The 23,955-nt window shown below is 41.9% G+C and overlaps 1 protein-coding gene across 18 annotated transcripts in view; it reads left to right on the top strand.

Annotated features, from left to right (window-relative positions):
- The window catches only part of SYTL2 (synaptotagmin like 2), a 133,920-nt gene that overhangs the window by 76,422 nt on the left and 33,543 nt on the right, over nt 1–23,955 (top strand). For 5 of the 18 annotated variants that reach the window (XM_046014430.1, XM_046014433.1, XM_046014429.1 and 2 more), the window contains 4 exons: nt 11,239–11,320; nt 12,185–12,299; nt 13,874–14,677; nt 19,557–23,450. In XM_046014430.1, the coding sequence (XP_045870386.1) occupies nt 11,239–11,320; nt 12,185–12,299; nt 13,874–14,677; nt 19,557–23,450 (4,895 nt within the window). Of the gene's footprint in view, nt 1–11,238; nt 11,321–12,184; nt 12,300–13,873; nt 14,678–19,556; nt 23,451–23,955 lie in introns of those variants that run through there. The other 13 variants (XM_046014442.1, XM_046014443.1, XM_046014445.1 and 10 more) reach the window with 5 other exon arrangements.

The following is a 23,955-nucleotide window of genomic DNA, read 5'->3' as shown; positions in this document are numbered from 1 at the left end:
ATCCTTCTAAAGAATGAATGGGTTAACCAGGAAATTAAAGAAGAATTGAAAAAATTCATGGAAACAAATGGTAATGAAAACACAACAGTTCAAAATCTGTGGGACACAGCAAAGGCAGTCCTGAGAGGAAAATATATAGCGGTACAAGCCTTTCTCAAGAAAAAGAAAGGTCTCAAGTACACAACCTAACCCTACACGTAAAGGAGCTGGAGAAAGAACAAGAAAGAAACCCTAAACACAGCAGGAGAAGAGAAATAATAAAGATCAGAGCAGAAATCAATGAAATAGAAACCAAAAAAACAATAGAACAAATCAATGAAACTAGGAGCTGGTTCTTTGAAAGAATCAATAAGATTGATAAACCCCTCGCCAGACTCATCAAAAAAAAAAGAGAAAGGACCCAAATCAATAAAATCATGAATGAAAGAGGAGAGATCACAACTAACACCAAAGAAATACAGACAATTATAAGAACATACTATGAGCAACTCTATGCCAACAAATTTGACAATCTGGAAGAAATGGATGCATTCCTAGAGACATATAAACTACCACAACTGAACCAGGAAGAAATAGAAAACCTGAACAGGCCCATAACCAGTAAGGAGATTGAAGCAGTCATCAAAAATCTCCAAACAAACAAAAGCCCAGGGCCAGACGGCTTCCCAGGGGAATTCTACCAAACATTTAAAGAAGAACTAATTCCTATTCTCCTGAAACTGTTCCAAAAAATAGAAATGGAAGGAAAACTTCCAAACTCATTTTATGAGGCCAGCATCACCTTGATCCCAAAACCAGACAAGGATCCCACCAAAAAAGAGAACTACAGACCAATATCCTTGATGAACACAGACGCAAAAATTCTCGCCAAAATACTAGCCAATAGGATTCAACAGTACATTAAAAGGATTATTCACCACGATCAAGTGGGATTTATTCCAGGGCTGCAGGGTTGGTTCAACATCCGCAAATCAATCAATGTGATAGAACACATTAATAAAAGAAAGAACAAGAACCATATGATACTCTCAATAGATGCTGAAAAAGCATTTGACAAAGTACAGCATCCCTTCCTGATCAAAACTCTTCAAAGTGTGGGGATAGAGGGCACATACCTCAATATTATCAAAGCCATCTATGAAAAACCCACCGCAAATATCATTCTCAATGGAGAAAAACTGAAAGCTTTTCCGTTAAGGTCAGGAACACGGCAGGGATGTCCATTATCACCACTGCTATTCAACATAGTACTAGAAGTCCTAGCCTCAGCAATCAGACAACAAAAAGAAATTAAAGGCATCCAAATTGGTAAAGAAGAAGTCAAACTATCACTCTTCGCAGATGATATGATACTATATGTGGAAAACCCAAAAGACTCCACTCCAAAACTGCTAGAACTTGTACAGGAATTCAGTAAAGTGTCAGGATATAAAATCAATGCACAGAAATCAGTTGCATTTCTGTACACCAACAACAAGACTGAAGAAAGAGAAATTAAGGAGTCAATCCCATTTACAATTGTACCCAAAACTATAAGATACCTAGGAATAAACCGAACCAAAGAGACTAAGAATCTATACACAGAAAATTATAAAGTACTCATGAAAGAAATTGAGGAAGACACAAAAAAATGGAAAAATGTTCCATGCTCCTGGATTGGAAGAATAAATATTGTGAAAATGTCTATGCTACCTAAAGCAATCTACACATTTAATGCAATCCCTATCAAAATACCATCCATTTTTTTTCAAAGCAATGGAACAAATAATCCTAAAATTTATATGGAACCAGAAAAGACCTCGAATAGCCAAAGGAATATTGAAAAAGAAAGCCAAAGTTGGTGGCATCACAATTCCGGACTTCAAGCTCTATTACAAAGCTGTCATCATCAAGACAGCATGGTACTGGCACAAAAACAGACACATAGATCAGTGGAACAGAATAGAGAGCCCAGAAATCGACCCTCAACTCTATGGTTAACTAATCTTCGACAAAGCAGGAAAGAATGTCCAATGGAAAAAAGACAGCCTCTTCAATAAATGGTGCTGGGAAAAATTGGACAGCCACATGCAGAAAAATGAAATTAGACCACTTCCTTACACCACACACGAAAATAGACTCCAAATGGAAGAAGGACCTCAATGTGAGAAAGGAATCCATCAAAATCCTTGAGGAGAATGCAGGCAGCAACCTCTTCGACCTCAGCCGTAGCAACATCTTCCTAGGAACAACGGCAAAGGCAAGGGAAGCAATGGCAAAAATGAACTATTGGGATTTCATCAAGATCAAAAGCTTTTGCACAGCAAAGGAAACAGTTAACAAAACCAAAAGACAACTGACAGAATGGGAGAAGATATTTGCAAACGACATATCAGATAAAGGGCTAGTATCCAAAATCTATAAGGAACATAGCAAACTCAACACCCAAAGAACAAACAATCCAATCAAGAAATGGGCAGAGGACATGAACAGACATTTCTGCAAAGAAGACATCCAGATGGCCAACAGACACATGAAAAAGTGCTCCACGTCACTCGGCATCAGGGAAATACAAATCAAAACCACAATGAGATATCACCTCACACCAGTCAGAATGGCTAAAATTAACAAGTCAGGAAATGACAGATGCTGGCGAGGATGTGGAGAAAGGGGAACCCTCCTCCACTGTTGGTGGGAATGCAAGCTGGTGCAACCACTCTGGAAAACAGCATGGAGGTTCCTCAAAGTGTTGAAAATAGAACTACCCTATGACCCAGCAATTGCACTACTGGGTATTTACCCTAAAGATACAAACATAGTGATCCGAAGGGGCACGTGTACCCCAATGTTTATAGCAGCAATGTCTACAATAGCCAAACTATGGAAAGAACCTAGATGTCCATCAACAGATGAATGGATCAAGAAGATGTGGTATATATACACAATGGAATACTATGCAGCCATCAAAAGAAATGAAATCATGCCATTTGCGACGACATGGATGGAACTAGAGCGTATCATGCTTAGTGAAATAAGTCAATCGGAGAAAGACAACTATCATATGATCTCCCTGATAGGAGGACATGGAGAAGCAACATGGGGGGGTAGGGGGATAGGAGAAGAATAAATGAAACAAGATGGGATTGGGAGGGAGACAAACCATAAATGACTCTTAATCTCACAAAACAAACTGGGGGTTGCTGGGGGGAGGTGGGATTGGGAGAGGGGGAGGGGGCTATGGACATTGGGGAGGGTAAGTGCTATCGTGAGTGCTGTGAAGTGTGTAAACCTGGCGATTCACAGACCTGTACCCCTGGGGATAAAAATACATTATATGTTTATTTAAAAAAAAAATTTGGAAGGGGAGACGAACCATAAGAGACTATGGACTCTGAAAAACAACCTGAGGGTTTTGAAGGGTCAGGGGTGGGAGGTTGGGGGAACAGGTGGTGGGTAATAGGGAGGGCACGTTTTGCATGGAGCACTGGGTGTTGTGCAAAAAGAATGAATACTGTTACGCTGAAAAAATAAATAAAATGGAAAAAAAAAAAAGAAAAACTCCTTCAGAAACTTCAACTTATTCACGTGATGGAGCTTCACTGAGTGGTGGTGCCCTACTGTTGGTGCTTCTTTGGTCTGAAGGAACCTGGAAATGGACTGGTCTTATAGTTTTTGTCTCTCTCTCTAACTTCTTCCTTGAAGATAGTCTCTATGAAGACGGTCCTTGTAGTAGTTTATATTGTCTTAGCTCTGTAGCCTCACATGGGGCCAGTACTCTAAAAAGAAAAAAAAAAAGATAGTTTCTCAAGTGTGTCCCAAGCTTCCCAATTCTTTCTTCCTTCTGATTCTTCTTCCCACACCCTTCCCCCTCCCACATCCCTCAGTTGCCTGGTAGCCTCTCCTTTCTCCTTTAAAGAGATGCATTCCACTGAAAGGAATACTTGACATTGTAAGAACTTAAGCCTGTGTGGATGGAAATGTTGAGCTTCTTGTCTTTTCTCAGTGGTCACCCTACTGAAACATAAGTCTGAGCATGTTTGTGGCATCCTAACACACAGACCAAGTCATTCTTATCATGTGGTGTGTAATGCAGATGAGGGCATTTCATTGAAAGGAAGCAGAGGTCTGTCACGTACCTGTCCCTCACACTGTGTGGATTTTCTGCTGGGAGGACTTCCAGTTCCTCAGGGTTTCTGAAGATTAAAGAATTACCTTTTGAGTACAGAAAGGTCAGAGGCTTCAACCATGGGAAGCAAGGTGTTAGGTGCTGAGAAGACTATGTTAGGGGCTGTGGGCATCTGAGTCAGGGAAGCTTCTAGAGATGGTTGCATGTAGGGCAGCTCTTGAAAGATGAGAAGGATTATGGCAGGTAGGCATGGGGAAAGAACAATACAGGCAGACAGGATGACATGGGGGTCTGGCATGTCGGAAATGTGGAAAGGGTCTAGTTTGGTGGGAATGCTGTGTGAGTGGTGGGCAGTCAGGCTGGAGGAAGAGGCTGGGCCCAGATTGTCAAGAGCCCTGTGTTGGCCAAAGGCTGGACTTTTTCCTTAAGTCACAAGAAGCCATTAAATGATTTTTTGATCAAGTTTACTTTTTAGAGTGATCATTCTGGTAACTCTGTGGAAGATGGGGTTAGAAAGTTCAATTAGAACATTGTAACAGAAGGGGTGCCTGGGTGGCTCAGTGGGTTAAGCCTCTGTTTTTGGTTCCAGTCATGGTCTCAGAGTCCTAGAAACAAGGACTGCATCCGGCTCTCTGCTCAGCAGGGAGCCTGCTTCCCTCTGTCTGCCTGCCTCTCTGCCTACTTGTGATCTCTCTCTCTGTCAAATAAATAAATAAAATCTTAAAGAAAAAAAAGAACATTATAACAGAAGCTCAGGTGAGAGATGGTAAGAACCTAATGAAGGGAATGGAGAAAAGAGGAAAGGTATGGTGGAGCTTTAGAGATGAAATTAGAAGAAATTTGAAGGGTTGGTAGGACACAGATATCTGATAATCTATAAAGGATATGTGGGTCATTTGATGAGAAGTTCTCAACTTGGACCTGTAGATAAGAACTGCTCAAGGAACTTCTAAAAATCCAGGTTCCCAAGGTTGAGTGTCCCTGCATTTCTTTCTCAGGGCTGAGGACATAGGTACTATTTACTACCATGTCCCAAGCATCTAAGACATGGTTGGTACTTAGGAATAAGTACCTGTAGAATGAATGAATGAATGAATGCCAGTACCCTCTCTTACTTGAATGCCAGCACACTTCTCACTACCTGACATCATGTTAAATATTTATTGTGTGTATGTATTGTCCCTTCCCCCCAGATCCATGAGGAAAAGGACCTTTTGTTTATTGCTGATTGTTTCACTGCACTATTCCTAGCACCTATACCAGTGCTCAAAAAGTGTCTTGTGGAATGAATGAATGAATGAATAATAGTGAGAGTCCAACCAACTGAATGAAAATAGTTGATGAGATCATTATGAAATAAAGAATAGTGGTGAATGAGGGTTAACAAACAAACGAATGAATAAATGGTTGGATGAAGCGGTTTGCATCTCAGGAAGTGAGTAGAAAGAGGAGAAGGGAAAAAGTTAAACTCCAAGAACAGGACTGACAGCCTCCAGTCTTCATTGCTGTGCGTTACTGAGAATCTCTCAGTTCAGTGGGCTCTGATGGTTATACTGTGATGGTATACCGTGAGCTCTGGTGATTATAAAAGACGGAAGAGAATGGGAGGGGCATTCTCACATTTGGACGACTACAAGAAAGGGAAGGGCATTCAGGATAGAGAACTGGAAGGCACGGAGGCAGGAGGGAGCTTGGCTGCTCCAGAGGTTTGTGATCTCCATTAATCAAAAACAACCCTAGAGAATGAATGTCTCCAAAATGAGTTCAGGTAGAACAAGGCAAAGCCTTCCCTGCAGTATTTCTCTCCATGGCATCAGCACTTCCCTGTGACATGGAGAAAGCAATGAGTCTTCTTACAAGGGAAGCTGGGCATCCTCACCTCACTTTGTTTTTGGTGGAATTAAAACACTGTTTTGTTGTACATTGTAATGAATAAAAAGGCTAGTCTTTAAGCTTCACTGCCTGAGCTTCAGTAATACTTCTGCCACCAATCTCCCTCTTCTCTTCTGCTGAATGGGAAGCAAGCAATTCAAACCATGTCTTTAGTTCTGAAATAGTATTATTTTTTTCTACTAATGTTCTTTTCCCTGGAAGGCTTTTATTTCTCTCTCAATCTTAATCCCTGTCTTTCTCTCTCTCCCCCACATCTCTTTCTTACAGAAGGATTAGCTATTTACCTCCATCACCTCAATAACAAGATCAATGTGAGCCTCTTGTCTTGCTCCCAGGGGCAAGGTAGAGGTGAGCCAATCTATGGACAGCACATTTGATCTTTTGTCCTTGGATGCATTGCATATCCAGGGAGCAACCGTTTCATTTTTTGGAGGTCTGCCCCACAGAACCACTTCTATGGAGCTCTTTAAAACAATCTTCCTTCATCCTGTAGGATCTTGGATTTACCCAAATCACTTTTGGTGGAAATAGTTGCACTGTGACATCCGTGTGAGAGCAATGTGTAGTGTGCAGTGCAATGGTCCCACACAAGTAATGTTTTACTTTAGAAACTAAAGACTTGAAAGGCTTGGCCCAGCATATTTTCTAATTTACTTCCCTCCCTTTATCCCCGAGCCATTTCTTTTGTTTATTCACGTGATGGAGCTTCACTGAGTGTCACTTGGCCAGCATGGTGCTGGGCGCTGGGGGTGTGACACAGCATTTGCTTCCAAGGTTCTCACCGTCCAAAGGGAGAGGTCAACAACAACGATGACCACACATGACAAAAATCACTTGCAGAATTTGCTTCTGGTTCAACACTGTTAATATGTAAGCTGCAAAATGCCTCAAAAGAAGGCGTAAGATGTCAGCTATTATTTTTAACCTTTTTTTTTTTTTTAGAGGGAAAGGCCAGTTAAGGTTCAAAAGCTCTTAAAAGTTGCTTTCATGGGGTGCCTGGGTGGCTCAGAGGGTTAAGCCTCTGCCTTCGGCTCAGGTCATGATCTCAGGGTCCTGGGATCGAGCCCTGCATTGGGCTCCCTGCTCAGCAAGGACCTGCTTCTCCCTTTCTCTCTGCCTGCCTCTCTGCCTACTTGTAATCTCTCTCTCTCTGTCAAATAAATAAATAAATAAAATCTAAAAAATAATTTGCTTTCATGTGCTTCGGAGCACTTTAGGGCTGGACACAGAAGCAGATGGGGTATCCAGCTGCCTAAGTGGTGTGATCAAAAGCCCCACTTCTTTCTCCAATGTCCCTGCCTCAGTACTGAACATGATTATTCTGTAGAGCCAAGGCTTCAGAGACTCGTGTTAAAAAGCAGATACTTTGAACCCTGATGCCAATATCACAATTTAATACTTTAATAATTCTCCCAACAAAGTGAGCACATTTTGCCTAAGTGTTGCTTCTGGTATTGCAGGTAGTTTTCGAAGGGTGCCTGAGGGAAGAATTACAAGCACAGGGTGTGGAATTTGGCTTGCTCCAGTTTAAAAAGCTCATCTTGTGGAATGTATTGGATATCTTTTATATGCAGGACACGGTCTCCTGCATCCGAGAGGGATTCCAAGAAACATAGACACAGTATCTGGCTATAAAGAGACTATACGCTCTCAGGAAAAATTATGGATCCTTTATGTGACTATCTGATCACATGATAACGAATAGCGCCAGGTAGAGAGCACATTCCTGATCCAAAGTACCAAGGAAATGTGCTGCAAGACTGGAGACAAGGAGACCCACTTCCAGTTGGGCTGATAGAGGAGGAGCATTGCGTGAGGGTGAAATTTGGCCTGGGCTTGGCGATAACAGCAAGGATTTGGGCAGAGAGCCCAGCAAATACATAAGGGCAGGGCTGGGGGATAGGTTGAGTGCAGATAGCAACTAGGCAAGGAAGTTTTGGGGATAATGAGTAGACAGACAACTTCATTTGGCATGAAGGGTCAACAGGAAAGAAGAGAGGGAAAGTACATTGGGTAGATGGCAGAGCATCTCCAGTTCCTTCCTGACAAATTCAGACTTCATTCCACAGGCCTTGGGGATTCAGGGAAAGGTAAGGAGCAGAAGAGGGACATGGTGGTCAGCGTTGTGTCCGAGACCATCCCTGCATAGTGGCGGAATGCTGAGTAGGTTAGAGGAACAGGAGTTCAGTATCAGGAGGTCAGATGTGAACCTAATTGAGTCAACAGAAATACAGCAGGTGACAGGTGGAAAGGAAGTGATGGATGCGAGAGTCACTGGGAAGGAAGAATCATCTGGACCCCAGTGCCCTTGCTATGAACCATTGCCTTACTAACGTGAGAAGTCAGAGGCGGGATAGCCTAGCCATGACTATGTGTGTCTTTGGGGTCACTGTCAGATACCTGCCTCAAATTCCCAGCTCTTCATTAATTCATTTTGTGACATTGAATAGGTTCCTTAGCTTCCCCAAGCCTCGGTTTTCTCATGAGTAAAAGGGGGAGAAGGGTACATACCTCATAGGGGTGTTGCAGAAAGCAATTGAAAATTCGGTGGTTGCTGTAACAGTGCTTGCCAAATAATAGGCAGGCATGCAAAACATTGCTGTATTCCTCAAGAGTAGCAAAGCCAGACCTTAATCTAAGAAGTCACTGCATTTTCACAGACAAACTTTGAGATCTAAGACTCTTATTTTCATTTTTTCAGAGAAAGCAGACTAACCAAGTAGCTAACCCTGTGTCCCACCCCCATCTCATTTTCCCCTCTCCCAGCCATGCGGTAAAATAACGAATACTGTGTGTTTCTATATTTTAGTGACTGGCCCTGTGCTCTGAATGTGTCGTTCCTTTCTCTTTTGCTTTCTGAGCAAATAAAAACAAAGGCATTTTAAAAAAAATCTAAATAATGTGCCTCCTTGTTGTTTGGCAAATAACATGAATTTTAAAAGGAAGAGTCATGGTTACTTATCAGCTGCTGCCTTCCCCGGTGCTGGATCAGTGGCCTTCATCTTTTCAGTTGTTCACTGGTTGTAGTTTTGCACGAGCTGCTCTACACGGCATCGCAGGGGGTTATAAAGATGGTCAAGATTGTACTCCTGGTGGGGTCTCTTGTTTACTGTGAGAGATGATATGTACGCACAGAATGAGGTTGCATAAGACATGAGGCACATTGCTGGGTGGAGTTTAGCAAGAGACAGACTGGTTTCATGTCTTTTGATGTGAAATACACACATTCAGAGCTGAGGCCCAGGAGGCCCAGGAACTGGGTTTCCAGGGAGCAGAGAGGGCAAAGCGTCCTGTCCCTGCTTATTCTTTGTTCTTGCTGAGTGGGAGGAGAAAGGAGCACAGTGGTAGGAGAAGATGGGTGTTCCATGGACTGCCCCAACCAGCAACACTGGGTTCAGGTCCTGATCATGTGATTGCTTTATGTATAAGGAGATGATCTAAAACATTCTGAGACAGCCTGGCATGTGCTATAAAGTTCCTCATGTCCCTCTATGGTTCCTTAAAATGGCCATCATGAGAAATTGCTTTCTAGTCCTGGGCTCTTGGCTGTGCGTTCTCTTAGTGACCAGGCCTTTTTTTTTTTTTTTTTTTTTTTTTTTTTAAACATTGGCTGCTAGATGACTTGATAGAAATGTGTGTCGACCTGTTGTGAGAATTGCCTCCTGTAATGTGTTTTTCTATTAGCCTTAATTCTGGCTCCATTGTAAATTCCCATTCTTCTTCCCTGCCCTTCCCCCTCCCTGTCCTTTTTCCCTCTTATTCACACCCATGTGATCAAGATGTATCTTACACACATCTGCCTCAGCTGCTATAATTCCTTTATGGAACAATGAGGAGGGTAATAAAAGGAGGAACCACTCCTTCAGAAGTTCACCCTCTTCCCGGGAGTAAGTGTGTGCAAAAAGAATAACTGAAGGGATGCCTGGGTGGCTCAGTCAGTTAAGCTGCTGCCTCCAGCTCAGGTCATGATCCCAGGAGGTCCTGGGATCGAGTCCCACATTGGGCTCCTTGCTCAGGGGGGAGCCTCCTTCTCTCTCTGTCTCTGCTTGCCACTTTGCCTGCTTGTGCAATCTCTCTCTCTGACAAATAAATATTAAAAAAAAAAAAAGAATAACTGAAGTGCAGAAGGAAGGAAAGGAAACAAAGCTGCAGGGACAGGGAGCTCACGACTACAGCCACCATGTTCTTGGGCCGGGCTCAGTGGCCTGGGGGCAGACTGTCTCCCTCCTCAAACTCCAGTTCCTTTGCCGCATGATGGAAAGCCAGTGCCTTCCTAGGTATTTTCCAAGTTGCTGACTCTGTGATGTCACTAAGAGAACAGGTGGTATCTAAGTGGGCACAGTGGTTTCAGCCAATAGTGACTTCACCTGTCATGCCTGAGGCAAGGCCACTGGAGCAGGACGTCTGAGCAGGTGATTCCCCTCCCCATCTAGAGGCCCTCTGACTCTCCTTGTCCCTTCTTCCTCGGTAGCCATGGGAGTGGTCGCTCAGGAGGGAGTCCTGTGAAACCCACTTTTCTCCATTTACTCTCACCCTGCTCTCATCCTGGGGCTTGGGTAGAGACTCTTCTTCCTTCTTCTGAGCCAGCTGCTGCTGTGCTTGGCCTTATCCCTCTTGTGTGTAGACAAGAACTTGCTGGCCAGCCTGGAGGGTGGGGTTGAGAGTCCTCAGCAAGCTGTCGGCACGCACCGCCTCCCTGCACGGCATCCCTTAGATCTGTTGTCAAGTCTCTGGTCTCACCTGAATCTTTTCTTCAGTTACTTCCACCTGAGTTAGAGTAAGCACTGCCATTCTGTGAAATCAAGCCATGAAACTCTTTGGGGCTTTATTTAAGCAATGATGTCTGCTGCTGCACCACCCCCCAACACCCCCCCACTCCCCACCCCTGCCTTGAGATGAGTTCCTCCCTGTCATCCACATCTGATCAGATTCTGACTTGGAGATGAGCGCATTTCCACAAATTTACACTGTGAACCTCTTGTGGGCTTGGTACCGGGATAAAAACTGGATGGCTTCTGCTGGATGGTTTTGCTTGTCTCATGCCCGTCCTTTCTTTCTGCTCTGCCCCTGCCTTTGCTTTGCTGCTTACTCATCTCTAGGCCCCAACTCCCTCTCCCTTCCTGGCGTTCGGTTTTACAGATTTCCTCTGCTGTCCTGCCTTAAGAGCTTTCAGCTTCAGTGGCACAATTCACTCTTTCTCAAAGGCTGGGGGTTTATTCTCTGAATTGTTTCTTTTGCAGTGCTAGCGTGGTCAGTCCAGCCTCAACCGTGATGGATACGTCACAGGAAAACACAAGGAAGTCAGCTGTGTCTCCAGCTAAGGTAGACTGAGCTCAGACTCCGAAGATCTCCTCTTTGGCAAGAATGCCGTTTTTCTCGTTTTAGCAAAGCACCATGAAATAAAGGGGATTTTTTTTTTTTCACCAAATGCAGATGATTTTTACTATTTAATGTAAGAAGACTCTCTTGTGGTGGAAAGTTGATGAATACCATGTTTCTGCGCTGCTGAAGACTCTAATTTCTTGCCCTGGAGAATAAAAAGTCTCAAGCTACTTGGGGGGTGCTGCTTTTTAAGCATTTGGAATGTGACTTGTTAGTCGCATATCAGTCCAGATTCTTCTTCTTGACTTCCTGAATCTCTGTTAGAGGTCTGCTTGTGGGAGGGGATTGCCAATTTTTTAAACTCTAGACAGTAAACATTGATACTCAGTTTTATATTAGTAAAAAATTCTATTTACTGATCCCCTTTCTGTCATTGGAATTGGTGATCATAATAGTGATAATGAAACACTTCAAAGACTTTGATAAGTGTCTTTTAATTCTTTATAGGAAAGGTCATGTACAATTATATTTAGTTCAGCTTTAATCTAGCACAGCAAGAGTCTCATGTGGTAGAAAGAGCACACATGAGGTGGGGCGGGGATGGGGGTATGTGGAGCTTCTGCCCTGATTAGTCCCAGGTTTACCCTAACCTTGATGATTCTATATTTTGTCTAGCTTTGTAGGACTCTGGATTATGAGTATATTTTATACAGTTTAATTTTTCTCTGGCATCTATGGTAACTCTTAGCCAGCCACATTAACCAAGACAGTAATTTTTCAAACAGGCCAGATAGAAGCATTTGCTAACACTGAGTTGCTGCTATGACATTTAAAATGAGTTTAATAAGCAATATTTTTCCTCAGCAAAGGAAGAATCCATTTAATAGCTCCAAGTTGTCAGAAGATCAGTTATCTCAACAAACCAAAAGTGAGCCGTCAAAAAATGGAAAGGCTGATTTCTTTCAGACTCCAAAAGAAGGTAAATATTATTTTTATGGACTAGATATTTTTATCTTTGTTATCTGTGGACTGAGGGAAATTCTTAGAGTTCCTTTAACTAAAATAACTTCCAAGGGAAAGTGAAAAGTCCTGTTGGTTTTCTTATTTTACTATGCCCATTGGTTCCCTGCCTGAGGGAAGGAAGCAGAAATTTTAGAAACTGGAAGTTCATGCATTCCTGTCTTGGAACTGACACTTGTTGTTTGACCTCCGGGCCTTGGGTTCCCCCTCAGTGAATGAGGGAATTTTTGATCAGAGGCATTCAGTCATTCATTTCATGGCACGTATTGGATATCTTCCACATGCAGACACACTTCGTGTGAAATTAAGACTTTGCCTCAAGAAAAAAAAGCCACTTGACAACGGTGTGATCCTCTGATCTGTAATTATCAGCCTGGTCTCTGAGGAGGCACTTGGTCAGGTTTGTGGCTTAATTGATTTAAGCCTGCGTCTTATGGAATTTTACCATTCTCCCATGCCATTATGAAGAAATACTAGAAAATTCAGTCTCTTCCAAAGCAACTGTGAAAAGATTCTACAGGCATTAAAGATTGGACAAGCGGTAGAAAATTAACATTGAGTAGTGGAGTTGGAATTTTAGTTATCCTGTTTTAATATCAGTGTTTTTCCCTCTCTATTGGATACACATTATGTTATGTAGAATATTTTATAGAAAAAAGGGCACTGGAACATGCTACCTATTTTTTTTTAACTTTCTGAAAAAATTAATTTTTGTTTTTATTTCAAATATTTACTTACTTAGAGAGAGAGAGAGCAAAAGAAAGCAGGAAGGTGGGGGCAGAGGGAAAGGGAGAGAGAGTCTCAACCAGACTCCATGCAGAGCACAGAGCCTGACTCGGGGCTTGATCTCACCACCCAGAGATCAGAAACTGAGAGTCAGACACTTCTAACCAACTGCACCACCCAAGAGTCCCTGAAAAAATTAGTTTTTTGTTTTAGAGATTTTCTTTTTAAAAATATTAATTTTTTTATTTTTTAGAAAATTAAGTTCCTTAGGGCGCTTGGGTGGCTCAGTCAGTTAAGCATCTGCCTTTAGCTCAGGTCATGATCCGGGGGTCCTGGGATTGAGCCCTGCATTGGCTCCCTGCTCAGCAGGGAACCTGCTTCTTCTTCCCCCTCTTGGCCTCCCCGTGCACTCTTTCTCTCTCTCTCAAAAAAATAAATAAAATCTTAAAAAAAAAAAGAAAATTAAGTTCCTTTTTCTGGTTTACATATATAAATTTTTATAGTGCCTTCTATGTTTTTCCTTAGCCTTCTTAAGGAATTTTAAAAATCTTTTCTAAAACTATTTTATTTAGTTCAAAAATACCACAAAGTATGTATGTAAAGCACAGTAATCTTAGATGTATGGTTCAATGAAGTTCATGCCTGAATTTTCAAATGTTTTTTAATTAGATCTGCACTTATGATAATACTTTATTGTCTTTAATATTTTACTACTTTTGCTACATGTAGATTAAGTTTATGTTCGGTGTTTTAAATTATATAGCTATTCTCCATTTGACATGTCACCTAATGTGTTTTAATTTACAGGTGAATTGTCAGAGTCCAAAGAAGACTCATCTATCCCAGAAACTTCAAGCCAAAATTTAGAGAAAACAAAACAGACATTTCCAGGCCCCGAGAACAGATCTCAGGTCAAAGCTCCAATCCCCAAAGCCAGGAAAATGCTCCCCAAATCACATGAGTTAAAGCTTGATGATAATCAGTCTTTTCCCCGACAAAGGACAGACTCCCTGAGCACAAGGGGGGCTCCCAGAGGGATCCTGAAACGCAACTCCAGTTCCAGCAGCACAGACTCGGAAACAGTGCGTTTTCATCAGAACTTGGAACCCAAAACCAAAATGGTGGCCCCTGGCCTCACCATCCATGAGAGAATTTCTGAGAAGGAGCATTCTTTAGAAGATGACTCCTCCTCAAACTCCCTGGAGCCATTAAAGCATGTGAGATTCTCTGCAGTGAAGGATGAACTCCCCCAGAGACCTGGGCTAAGCCGTGGCCGGGAAGTAGGAGAATTCAGTGTTTTAGAATCTGACAGGTTGAAGAATGGAACAGAAGGTGATGTGGACGTTGATGAGTTTTGCAGTGACCCTCAGCCTTCCCAATACAGGAAGACTTTGCCTTTACATCAGTCAGCCTCAAGCCCGACGGCATCCAAAAATGAAACACATCAGCCAATGGCTTCTGGTTCTTTTCCAGTTAATGGGCGTCATTCTCCCTCAGAAGTTTTAGCTGCAAGACCAGAGTCCATTGAAAATTCATCCACCGTCAATGAACACAAAGCTAAACCATCAGAATTATCACAACTTGAATCAGAATTGTCCCAAAGCCCTGCTGGTAAGAGAGTTGTCACTACTAGACTGTAAAAACCAACCCATGGGCTTAGAATGTCCAGGCCAGCCCTGCCCCATTTGACCTCCTAGACATTCAAGCTACAATTCAGACAGGTGCCACTGGGGAATGATTATACTACCTCTTTTTTTTTTTTTTTTAAGATTTTTTTATTTGTGAGAGAGAGAGAGAGAGCACGCGCCCAAGCAGGGGGAGTGGCAGACAGAGGGAGAAGCAGGCTTCCTGGTGAGCAAGGAGCCTAATGTGGGACTCAGTCCCATGACCCTGGGGATCATGACCTGAGCTGAAGGCAGATGCTTAACTGACTGAGCCTCCCACGCATCCCGATTATACTATCTCTTAATGGATTTGGAAGTTTTCCTCAATCATCAATAGTTAAGGGGCGAACTAAAACTAAAACTAAAACCAGGGTAGCATAGATTCTGCCCATTATGCTTTTCCCTAAAAAATGTAACTATCAATTATTTAACCAAACAAATTACAGTGTTTTGAATTAAATCAAGGAATATATAGAGAGTAAGAATTAAATATATATTAATACCTTTGTACAGAATATATTATCCACCTAATGCATATTTATCAATTACCATTCAATTAAACTTTGATTTTTTTTTAAAGATTTTAAGTAATCTCTACACCCAATGGGAGTCTGGGACTCACAACCCCAAGATGTAGAGCTGCACACGCCACTGGTATGCCAACAGGGCCGCCCAGATTTTTTTTAGTCTCAGAAAAACCTTCTTTTTTTTTTTTTTTTTTTTTTTTTTTTTAATTTGAGAGAGAGACAGAGCATGAGTAGGGGGAGGAGCAGAGGGAAAGGGACAAGTAACTTCCTTGATGAGCTGAGAGCCCAATGCTGGGCTGGATCCGAGGACCCTGAGATCATGACCTGAGCCAAAGTCAGATGCTTAACCAACTGAGCCATGCAGGTGCCCCAAACCTTCATTTTCTTAGCCATTTATTCTTAGATGTTAAAAGTACCGAAGGAACTTTCTCCTTCGGCTGCTGTGAGCTAGAGGCAAAGAGAATACTGCTTTTCCCAGCTGCTTAGCTAACTAGCCCTGTCTTGAAGATCTTATACCTCTCAAGGGATGAGACACTGTTTTCCCATATCCATACGATGATTTCATAATTCTTACGCTTTAAAAAACAGAAACAGTGGAAGAAATCATGCTGTGTATTCTCTCCCATCTTCAGTAAGTCTTCCTCCAGCCCTATGATAATTTCTTTGTAGTCAGGAGAATTTACAATGGCAGCAGTCACATGTCTGATGTACTTGTTCTCCCCCTTCCTTACTCGTCAGCATTAAGTGAATCCTGGGTCACTTTGCTTGGCCCTACAGTTTTATACTTGTTCAGATCAATCCTCTTCTTAAAGAGCAAAGCACTTTCAATTACCCATCCCTGCACTCCAGACATTTTAATCATTTGAACACAAAGGAATATTTTTTTAAAATTAAAAATTTGTAGGTGCTCGTTCAATGAAAAAAAACCCTTCATATTAAAGGAACTTACTGAAGTTTGATGAACATGGACAAATAACTGGATGGTGCTCACTTAAATGTTTATTCAAAAGATGAAAAAAAATTCTTTAATATTTTCCTTTATTATCATCCACAGAAAAAATTTGGTAAACCTTTCCTGTTTTTCAAACTGCACCTGCTTTCCCACGGACTACAGACTATCTTTATACTTTTATATTAACTACTTATTTGTGCTTTCTGATTTTTATTTTCAAAGATGTATTTATTTTAGGGGCACCTGGATGGCTCAGTGGGTTAAAGCCTCTGCCTTTGGCTCAGGTCATGATCTCAGGGTCCTTGGATCGAGCTCTGCATTGGGCTCTCTGCTCAGCGGGGAGCCTGCTTCCTCTTCTCTCTCTCTCTGCCTGCCTCTCTGCCTACTTGTGATCTCTGTCTGTCAAATAAATAAATAAAATCTTTTAAAAAAAGATTTATTTATTTTAGAGAGGGAGAGTGAGCACATGAGCGGGGGAGGGAGAGAGAGAGGGAGAGAATCTCAGGCAGACTCCTCACTGAGTGCTGAACCCAAAGTGGGGCTCGATTCTGTGACCCTGAGATCATGACCTGAGCAGAAATCGAGAGTGGGAATTTAACCACCTGAGCCATCCAGGTATCCCTGTGCTTTCTGACATTTAGGTCCCAGCTGACCATGAAATTTGGGAGCAAGACATCGTCAGCCTCACATATTTTTTTTTTTCCTCTTTGAGGGAGAGAAAGAGCAGGGGCAGAGGGAAAAGCAGACCCCCTGCTGAGCTGGACCCCCCCCAAACATGGGGGTTGATCCCAGCACCCCAGGATCACAACCAGATCCCAAGGTAGATGCTCAACTGACTGAGCCACACAGGCATCCCCAGCTAAACCTGTTTTGATTGATAGGACTCCTGGCCTTAGAGCTTATGCACAAAGGTCTGCTTACTTATTAATGCCCTACTTACCACAAAAATATATACAAGTAAATAATGAAGCATAAAAAGAAAATCAGGCCCCAAAAGTGGTAAATGCAAAGTATGTGAATTACAAGGGCTTGACTTTAGCTCTGACCTCCAGGACAGTCAATATCACATTCATTACTACACCGCAGAGTACAGAAGAATTCCTCAGAGAAAATGGAACACCACCTTGCATCAAATCTTTAAAATAACTCTTCTGCTTTTAAAAGTAATACACTTTTGTTGTAAAACATTAGAAAAGAAGAGATGGATACGGAATAAAACAAATATCATCTGCGATGTCATCATGCAGCACTAACTACAGTATTGAGAACGTTTAATTGTAAAGCCTTTCAATAATTTTCAAGCATGAGTATAATCTTAAATTATGTTTATACTGCCAGAAGTTTTTTTACTAGTAGTATATTATAAACATTTTTTCATCATTGTCTTCTGTTAAACAAATGAACAGAGACTTCTTCAAGATTTCTCAAAAGAACTTCACAGTTATTGACATATATTCAATAGTAAAATGTGTAGGTAAGGGAATCAAGATCTATCACGTGCCCATTACTATATAACCCTTTGTTTTTTTCACACTTAGCCAGAGTTGATGATTAAAATTAAAGATAGAATTTTATTAACTGAATTGTCCTCTAGTGCATTGAAATGTAACTGACTTCCTAAAAATTCAGCTGACATAATTTTCAGGAACATGCATTGTACAGCTTAGCATTTGTAAGGAAGGAGGAATGCAGAAACACCTGGTGTTAACTTAAGGGACAGGTGCCTGAACTCCCTTATCTAAGTCTCCCATGTGCCCTTTGATTAAGGCTCAGAAAGGATTCTCTGCTTTCTTTTTTATTTTTTTAAATGATTTCTTAAATTATTTTATTTATTTATTTGACAGACAAGTCACAAGTAGGCAGAGAGGCAGGAAGTCATAAGTAGGCAGAGAGAGGGGCGAGGGAAGCAGGCTCCCCATTGAGCAGAGAGCCCAATGTGGGGTTGGATCCCAGGACCCTGAGATCATGACTTGAGCTGAAGGCAGAGGCTTAACCCACTGAGCCACCCAGGCACCCCAGATTCTCTGCTTTCTTGATAGCTTAAAGCTTAAATAATCTTGTTTAGCTTCTTAGCATTGGTCAGCCCACATCAGGGAGTGGGTGGAGATCACATAATGCATCAGTTTTGTTTAGTTCATTTGGCTCACAGAAACTACTTCGAAACTCACAGACTGTAGAGGGGAAATGGGGAATAACAGAGGAGCCCCTTGAGATCATGGTCCTCAAACTCCAGTATGCGGAACAATCACTGAGATAGTTGTTAGTAAAGATTCCTGGGCCCCTCTTCAGAGATTCTGGTTTAATCTATCAAGAGGACGGCCCAGAAATACAGATACCCTCATTGTACCATTCTGATGTTCTGGAGGGAACTCCAGAAGGTTGTTTTCCCAGCTCCTGAAATTCTACTTGGTCTGTGTTCCTCAAACTTGGTATAAGCCCGTCTAGTCTTTATGAGTATGCCAGTGGGTGGGCGGAGTCATGAAATCAACATGGTGTATCTTCCTACAGTGTAAAGTTCTATGCACAGATTTGAGAGTAGAAGGAAAGTAATACTTAAAATGTAACATGGATCACAGGCACCTGGGTGGCTCAGTTGGTTAAACATCCAACTCTTGGTTTCTGCTGAGGTCATGATCTCAGGCTCATGAGATCCAGTCCCACGTTGGGCTCTCTCATTCCCTCTGCCCCTCCTCCCATTATTGTGCACCTGTGTGTGCTCTCTCTCTCAAATAAAGAAAATCTTTTAAAAACATGCAACATGGATCAGAATACAAAATCCGCATGATTTTTTTTTTTTTAAGTAAGCTCTACACCCCATGTGGGGCTTAAACTCTTGACCCTGAGATCAAGTGTTGCATGTTCTACTGACCAAGCCAGGCAGGTGCCCCCATATGAATTTTCAGAATAAATCAGAGACTTCAGAAGAAGTTCTCAATTGGGTCCATACCCCATACCTCAGAAGTCTACATTTACCTTCCTTTACTGTTAGAGCAACTCTGGTAGAATATCTTAATTAGGATAGTTTATGTTATAGCCACTGAAAAATGCTGGTAGAAACAGCTAATGGTATGGAAAGTATAAATACAAAGTGCCTATTTAAAAGATAATGTGAGTGATTAATAATAAGTCTTTTTAAAAATTTATTTATTTATTTGACAAACAGCAAGAGAGGAAACACAAGCAAGGGGAGTGGGAGAGGGAGAAGTAGGTTTCCTGCTCAGCGGGGGCTCTATCCCATGACTGGAGCCCAAGACAGAGGCTTAATGGCTGAGCCACTCAGGTGCCCCTGAATAATAATTCCTTAAGCATTCTCTTTCCTTATTTAGAAAAGCATTTCTGTGTTACAGACGGACTGTCTTGTGTTGACCCTGAGCCATTTCAGGTGCCAGATCACAGTTCTAGAGACCGTCAGCAAGGTAAGCCCCCTCTTCTCAAGGCCCTAAAAGCTAGGACGTCCTCCCACTCTGGTCCACTTGCCACTGAGATAAGGAAGACAACTGATGATTCCATATCTAAAGTTCTAGACTGGTTTAATCGAAGTTCTCATTCAGAAGACAATAAGTCACCTCTCCAACATCCCCAAAGAATAGAGCTGAAAGAAGAGACAGACTCAGAATCTCCGATTGCTACTGCCTTGGTGAGAGATGACACCATTCTAAAAGAAAATGGCTCAAAGGCTCTATTACCCACCAAAGTTAAACTGATGTCTATGGAATCTGATTCACCATTCCAGCGAAAGGGAAATACATTGCCTTCTAGAACTTGCCAAAATAATGTGAATATCAATCCCAAATCCATTATTTTGTCCCAACAAGGCAAGGAAGATCCAGGCATATTGCAAGCATGTGAAATCTATGGCCCACATCAAGGGAATAAAACTATGGATTCTAGCCATGGTTCAAAAAACAGAGGAGAAGGAAACTGGGCACTTTCCCCAGTCAGTAACTATCCCTACAGTGCTCTCAAAGGACCTGAGAGAGAAGACCAGGTTCCAGGCAACATTAAGAATGTTGGCAGCTTAAGTGAAGAAGAGCCTAAGCTTCATGTTTATGAAAAAAATAGAAGAAACTCAGAAGTGAATTTTGAGTCTTCAACACTTGTCAAAGAACCAAGTTTGAAAGAGAACATGAAGGCAGAGCGAGAGAGCAAAGGAGGAGATCCATGCATCCTGAAAACGCCTTTAGAGACAGAGAATATTGAGTCACTACATGGGGCTACCAAAAACAAATCTTGGAAGAAGCCTGAGGTCCAGTTACAAGAAACTGCTGAGGTTCCCAAGAACCAAGTGCAAAGAGAAAAATACAAAAGAGTAAGTGAAAGAATATCTTTCTGGGAAGGCGAGAAAGCTGCTGCTAAGTTAACTCATAAAGAACCCACATCGTCATGCTGTCAAGGGAAACCTCCTGCTAAAGAATATCAGCCTGTGAAGTCTGTGGATGGTTTATCTACAGGCCAGAGTGAATATAATCAAGCCACTAGCAGACAAGTGGTCCTAGATGAGAATGGCCACACAGCCCATGTCTCCAGTTTTTATTCCTTAAATAAACCTGAAGAGACCAGACCCCAGATATCAGATCCATCCAAAAACTATCCTTCTGTTGACCAATCAAGTGAAGTGTCTCCATTTCAGAATAAGATAAATGAGCGGATAAAAAGATTACCAGTGGCAGAGAGTTGCCATTATGAAAGGGACAGTACTTTACCGGCTTGGCAACATTCTTTGAACATTGGGAGTGCAGCGCACATGCCTTTGGAGAAAGACAAACCTCTAATGGGTGAATCAAATCCCAACTTTAAAGTTATGTCCCTAAAAGAGAGAATGGATGAACCCAATACAGAACAGGTCTATAATCACTCTCAATTTGAGAATTTGAGAAAGTTTTGGGACTTAGGAGCCAATCCAAACAGTCAAGAAAATGTTGGGAAGAATACTAACACAATAAGCCAAAAATATGTGGAGCCTTTTAATAGCCAGAAACACAAACAATTCAGTGACATTAAATCATCAGGAAAGAATATCCATGAAATAGGGATGTTTCCAGATAGAAAAAAAATTCTGACAAGAGAGGAAATAGAGAAATTAAATTCAAAGCATACACCCCAGGTGTTACCAGATGAAACCACATTTCCATTGGGACCATCCAGAAAGTCTACTCATCATTTGCCAGGAAACGAGTCATCAAAGGAAAATGTGGGAAAGAATATGAAATGGTTTGTTACACCAGTGTTCAAGGAAGAAAAGGATTACTCAGACCAAGAGATTCAAGAATCCGTAGTTAAAACAAGTGCTTTGTCTAAAGACTACAAAGACACTTTTAATGACAGCTTACAGAAGCTACTTTCAGAAGCTTCATCACTAGCCAAGCATCCTTCGGGTGGAAAAGTTCATGGAAAACAAAAGTCTGAACCAGATATTTCTGGAAATAAAACATGGCCTCAAGATACAGATTTTGCTGAGACTGAGGGAGAAAGCAAAGGACATAAGGAGAGCATTTACGAGCATGTAGACAAAACAGTAGCTCCTCCGAAGGTTAAGCGGAACACTTTGACTGCTAGTCTAGACAAACTCCTAAAGGAAGCTACTGGAACTTCACCCTGTGCCTTGCCAAGTGTGTTGGAACCTGTTACCACTAGGATCAATTCTGAACCTGAAGAGGGTAGAGTTTATGAAAAAGAGATAGAAGGGACAGAATGGAGTCACAGCACATCAGCCTATCAGAAAGAGCTAATAGCTCATTTTCCAAAAGGAAGCGAAACTTTGATAAATACAGCTCTCTCCCAGAAATCTGGAAGTGGCGAATGCCAGCCGAGCACGGAGGATGGGTGTCAGGTAGCTGCGGAAGGTTCTCACCCATCGGGTCCGCCTTCCCATCTGTACAGAAAAGATTCTTTTGGGAATGTGGCCAACTCTTCCCAAGAGAAGGCTTCTTCCAGGGATGCTCATCTTGCTCCCCAGGATGAGTCATCACCTTCACGAAGGGAAATTTCAGAGACCGTAGGAAAAGTCGTTCTTCCACCTAAACCTGCCTTGAATGATATAAACGCTGTATTACAAAAGCTACTGAGAGAAGCTTGCTATTCAGTGGGGAGGGAAGCAGTGCCTGGGGAAGTAAAAGCAGAATTTCCTGAAGGAGTCCAGGCAGCAGGTAGCCTCCCAGATTCTATACCAGAGGCTACAATGGATGTTACAGTTCCAGACAGAGATGATTTTTGTTCCTTCAATGTAGTCCCTGATAAAACTCATAACACTGGATCTTATTTAGCTGTCCAAGTGCCTCCATCAGAGCAAACCCGTCGCTCATGTGATTCCACTGTTACTCAGTATGGCAAAGAGTTACCTCAGGAAGTGGCAGAAATTGTGAGGGAAACAGTTATTCAACCTAAATCAGAGTTCCTACAATTCAGTGCTGGCTTAGAAAAACTACTGAAGGAAGCAGCTGAAACCCCCTCCTCAAAATATGAAAGTGATCCAGGGACTCTTTCTCCACCAAAGTTAACAGGTAGGACTGAGGTGTCCAGGCAAGCTGCTTCTGAATTCCATCCTGAGGAAATCAGAGAAACAGTAAAAAAGTCTGAGGCTCCATCAAGAATGGAGAGTGCTTTTGAAATTGGTTTTGAGAAACTTTTTAGAGAAACAACTGAAGCTCCTCCTTACCAGCTCCAAGTGTCAGTGAAGGAAGAAACTCCTGAGAAGGAGGCTTCCCAGTCAGAGCAGGCCAGTTTCTTGAGGACAGTAACCCATCTTGACTGGACAGCCTCAGAGGCCTCTGAAATGAAGCTTAAGAGTAATGTTTTCCGATCACAAGTCAACAAGTGTGATGAAGTTCTGGGAGGTAACAAAGGTGTGACTGATTTATCTGTAGATCTTTGTGGTTCTGAAAGTTGGGTCGAGATCCCTGGAATCCCGCAGTCCTGTGTGGAACATAAAGTAGAGATCACTAAAACTATAAACCCCACAGAGGACAGGGATAGTGGAAGTGAGGTTGCAGGGGTTCGAGAAAAGTCTTTTCAGGAGCCTGGCTTAGAAGAGGCTCCTAAAGAAATTAGTGTATCCAGAGGTAGGCAACCCATTCCTCTCCTGACAAATAGAGAAAACCCTCCAGAAACAAGTAATGTCGAATTGATTCTGGCATCGCCATGTAAGAGAATAGAGAAAAAAGAAGAAAAAGAAGGTTTCTCTGACTCTGATTTTTCAGGTGGAGACTTGAGTTCCAATGCAGACAGCTGGAGAAAAACCTCCAGTGAGCATTCTGAATTTCTTAATACATTGGTTTAATGAAATGATTTAGGGAATGCTGATGTAAAAGATACGGTTTTTAAAACTGGGAGTAATTTGACACATGGAAATATGGTAAATTCTTATCATTTTAGGTCTTCCTAGCCTTTCTTAATAAAAAGCTACATTTCCTTTCATATTCTTTAATCAGTGCATTACATAGAGAAGTTTTACCCACGAGGGAGTGTTTCAGAATCTGACTTTATTCTCAGTAACAGAATTGTTAGGTTTTAAGGGTATTTTTTTTTTTAATTTTGGGTTTAGAAAACACTTCTGAAACGTTCAAGCCAGTTTTCCTCCTAGAAATAATTTATCCAGGAAATAATTTTTTTCTTAATTGACAATCCACACAGAAGTCTCTAGTAAGATTTGTGGCAAGAAAGTGCCACACAAAAATGGGCACAAATTTCCCTTTTAGGATGAATATTTTACCACAGTAGTGGCTAAATTCCAGGAACAGAGGGCAAGAC

Source organism: Meles meles, chromosome 8 (assembly GCF_922984935.1).
Source record: "Meles meles chromosome 8, mMelMel3.1 paternal haplotype, whole genome shotgun sequence".
In the NCBI taxonomy this organism is placed as follows: Eukaryota; Metazoa; Chordata; class Mammalia; order Carnivora; family Mustelidae; genus Meles; species Meles meles.
Note: the sequence above shows the minus strand (reverse complement) of the source record. Positions and strands in the feature narration are given on the sequence as shown.